General features: G+C 42.7%; 1 protein-coding gene across 1 annotated transcript; it reads left to right on the plus strand.

The window, feature by feature from the left end:
• The first annotated feature begins 6 nt into the window (after positions 1-6).
• PELO (pelota homolog (Drosophila)) lies at positions 7-2,699 on the plus strand. Its single transcript, XM_010081703.1, has 2 exons — positions 7-758; positions 1,935-2,699. Exons 1-2 carry the CDS (start codon positions 33-35, stop codon positions 2,364-2,366), a joined length of 1,158 nt encoding a protein of 385 aa, XP_010080005.1. The 5' UTR covers positions 7-32; the 3' UTR covers positions 2,367-2,699.
• Positions 2,700-4,044: the final 1,345 nt, after the last annotated feature.

The following is a 4,044-nucleotide window of genomic DNA, read 5'->3' on the forward strand; positions in this document are numbered from 1 at the left end:
CGCTGCCGCCGCGGCTGCGGGGAACCGCCAGGATGAAGCTGGTGAGGAAGGACCTGGAGAAGGATAATGCGGGGCAGGTGACGCTGATCCCCGAGGAGCCCGAGGACATGTGGCACACCTACAACCTGCTGCAGGTGGGTGACAGCCTGCGGGCCTCCACCATCCGGAAGGTGCAGACCGAGTCGGCCACGGGCAGCGTGGGCAGCAACCGCATCCGCACCACTCTCACCCTCTGCGTGGAGGCCATCGACTTCGACTCGCAGGCCTGCCAGCTGCGGGTCAAGGGCACTAACATCCAAGAGAATGAGTACGTCAAGATGGGGGCCTACCACACCATCGAGCTGGAGCCCAACCGGCAGTTCACTCTGGCAAAGAAGCAGTGGGACAGCGTGGTGCTGGAGCGCATCGAGCAGGCCTGCGACCCGGCCTGGAGCGCCGATGTGGCAGCAGTGGTCATGCAGGAGGGGCTGGCTCACGTCTGCCTGGTCACTCCGAGCATGACGCTGACCCGTGCCAAGGTGGAGGTGAACATCCCCCGCAAGCGGAAGGGGAACTGCAGCCAGCACGACCGGGCGCTGGAGAGGTTTTACGAGCAGGTGGTGCAAGCCATCCAGCGGCATATCAACTTTGAGGTGGTGAAGTGCGTGCTGGTCGCTAGCCCGGGCTTCGTACGGGAGCAGTTTTGTGACTACATGTTCCAGCAGGCGGTCAAGACTGACAACAAGCTTCTCCTGGAGAACAGGTCCAAGTTCCTACAGGTAAGGAGCTAAACAGTCTCCGGAGTGGGTATAAAGAGGGTTAAGAGCTCTCTGTGATAGCAGGAGGCAGTTACAACGTGGTGGGAAGTAATTCACTTATTAGACAAAGTAGATTTCTGTCTGAGTATCATAAGGAAATTATTCTCATGCCTGCCAAACTGTAAGACAGTTATGCAAGAAGGAGGGATGGTTCCTTTGTAGGATGCCTTAATGTGGAGTAAAGAAAGTGTTAACTATTTCAGACTCCTCATAAAAGCATATTTAATCTTCAGTTAAGAGTGAAGTACAGTTTGGAAAATAGTATAACTGTGTAGTGTTAATCTGTCGTACTGCATAGCATGCATGCTTAATAACAGCTTTCTAAAGCTTTTCAAAAAAGTACCTGGATGTGGTATAGGTTGGTTAATCTTGTTGTTAAGTTTGTACTACCTAGTTAAAGGTTATGCAGACCATAGCATTCTTTTTTCCTGTTCCTTAGTCATTTCATTGATTGAGAAGGTGGGGTTTTTTTGTCTTTCACCGAAATGGTCAAACTCAGAGCCTAAAACAAGTTTTCCTTTTCATGAAGATACATTTTTTTAATTGCAGTAGGCCTGCAATCTATGCTTACAAAAGGCTGGAGGAGGGGGGAAGTGTGTCCCAATACTTAATGGTCACAAACTTTAGGAGACACATTGCACCAAGAAGCCTCCTTTCCCGTTTGTAGCAAAGTGATAATAGTAAGCGTGAAAAGTTTTAATGTTCTTCACAGCTCTGCAAGCATAGTAGCTATGCAGTTGTGCAAGGCTTGATGCTTTTGTGCTATTTGTCTGCAGTCTTAAGAGGTCTTCCTCTTCTTGAATGCTCTAAAAGGGAGAGGCTTAAGTCTTAGTTTCTCCCTAGTTTCAAGTGACCCTACCTTGGGGACTCTCTGTAACAGCTTGCTTATTTAACCTAGTCTTTGAATAAGAGAAACAGCTTTGCTGCACTTTTAAAAATACAGTTGAAGGGGTTTGGTATAAGCTTTGGGCAATCCTTTAAGAAAAGAATCAGGTAGGTTTCGAGAAACAGATAACTTCCTTGAGTTATTTTTGAAATAAATGTTATGTATAGTGGAAAGTGTTTGTGATTTGCTAGTCAAGAAAATGGTCCATTTTATTTAAAAAAAAAAAAAACCTTTGACTTTTTTTACTATAGGTCCACTCTTCCTCGGGACATAAATATGCATTGAAGGAAGCCCTCTGCGACCCAGCTGTAGCTAGCCGTCTCTCTGACACTAAGGCAGCTGGTGAGGTCAAAGCCTTAGATGACTTCTATAAAATGCTGCAGCATGAGCCTGACCGGGCTTTTTATGGTCTAAAACATGTGGAGAAGGCCAATGAAGCCATGGCCATCGATACCTTGCTGATCAGCGATGAGCTTTTCCGGCACCAGGATGTGGCTACACGTGCCCGATATGTTAAATTGGTAGATAGCGTGCGGGAGAACATGGGCACAGTACGCATTTTCTCCAGCCTTCATGTGTCTGGAGAGCAGCTTGGCCAGCTGACAGGAGTGGCGGCCATCCTGCGCTTTCCTGTTGCTGAGCTCTCTGACCAGGAAGATGAGTCTAGCTCTGAAGAGGATTGATAAGAGTGACTTCATTCCAGAGTTTATTTTCCGGGTCACGTTGAAATGACATTAAAGGCCCTCCCTTCCTAAATACTGTGTGCAGATGTGCCATGACGTGTAATTTAAGTTTTGATACTGTTTCTTACAACATATGGCTCTGCTCACTAATGGGTATCTGTTCTATGGTAATGATTATTGGTATACTGTGCATTGGAGCTGACTGGTTTTTCAAGTTACAACCTGGACCTCCAGCAGTTCAAGAAACTAATTTAACTCCCTGATGCTCATTCAGCATGTTGAGGCAGACTGGCAGCTGTTTTAAAATGTGTATGAAAAGATAATAAACTAAGAGAGAGAAAATTATGTCAGACTGTCTATTTCTGTTCAAATACTTGCAAAGAGTATTGCAGAACAAATGTAAATGTAATGCAAGACCTATCAGAACTGTGCTTGATCCATTCTTCCTAAGATGTGGCAAAGGAGTAGGATGAAAATAGTCTGCTGCAGTTTTTTTGTGATGTTATGAGTGTAAGCACTTAAATATTTCTGTGAAACACTATAAGCAATCTTTCAGAAACCAGACCCTTTAAATTAACTGTTTCCTCCCTCATATGATAGTAGATTCAAGACAAATTGTGAAGCTCAGTGCACCCATTTCAGTTATATTTTTGAATGCTGTTATCTTGGGACATTATCCTGAAGGCTAACAAGGTATGATGTATCTTGTTGTTGACTGTGTTCTGATAAATTGGCATTGAGATTATTAAGCACCCAGTTTTGAGGAGATACATGAAAAGGTTTACAAAATCAGGACCCTAGTTTCCATTAGGAGTCTTTTGACAACAGATATTTTAAGTAAGTTCATAATCTGGTATTTTTTCTGTTTGTGTACCTCTTTAAAAACATATTTAAGCTGATAAATGATACAGAAGTAAAGATTACAAATTTATAAATTGCACTTCAGTTTAAGATAATGACACTGTAACAATCAAAATTACTTTTCCAATTATTTGATCTGCTCAAAGTATTGAGAGCTACAATGAGTTTTTTTTCTTCACCAGACAATAAATCTTAGCCTAAGGAAGCAGAAACTGCTTTGAGATTCTAACATACCTGCAAGGGGATTGTTCAATTTAAATCAATGTTTGATGGTGTAGGCTGTGCATGTAAATAAGCATGCCTTTTTCAAATGTAAGGATTGTAACCAGGGAACAGGAGAGACTTGACAAAAATAAATTTAATTTAAGAAAGCTGTGGAAGACTTCTGAAATGTGGAAAGGGACATAACAATGGAAGATTAAAAATAAAAACACCAAAACTATTAGTCTGGGTAGAATAATTTTTAAAAAAGCATTTTTAATGGTATTCACATATGTTGATGGGTGCCAGCTCTCTGAATTTAAAATTATCTATTGCTGGCTGAAACATCAGCCTAAACTTGATAGAGAAGTACTTTTGAGTTAAAAGTAATCTCCCTTTTTCGCATCATCCACACAGTCTAACGAATGTATGAACAGAACTTGCATTACAGCTGTACTTTATTAAGATTTCGATTCTTCTGTCACTGACCACAAGCCAGCCCGGTTGTTTAGAGTCAACTTGCACAGATGAACTGTGTTATTTGACTGTTACATTTTTGTCTTGCATGGTGTTGAGTGCCACAAGTCATCGAATGTTCAGGTAAGCTTCCTTCAGC

This window comes from Pterocles gutturalis, unplaced genomic scaffold (assembly GCF_000699245.1).
Source record: "Pterocles gutturalis isolate BGI_N339 unplaced genomic scaffold, ASM69924v1 scaffold45534, whole genome shotgun sequence".
NCBI lineage: Eukaryota > Metazoa > Chordata > Aves > Pterocliformes > Pteroclidae > Pterocles > Pterocles gutturalis.

What these genes read in the sequence shown, in the direction of transcription:
- PELO (XM_010081703.1), top strand. Translation starts at nt 33, where the DNA reads ATGAAGCTGGTGAGGAAGGACCTGGAGAAGGATAATGCGGGGCAGGTG. An exon ending in ACAGGTCCAAGTTCCTACAG is followed by an intron (nt 759 to 1,934) that starts GTAAGGAGCTAA and finishes TTTTTACTATAG; the next exon opens with GTCCACTCTTCCTCGGGACA.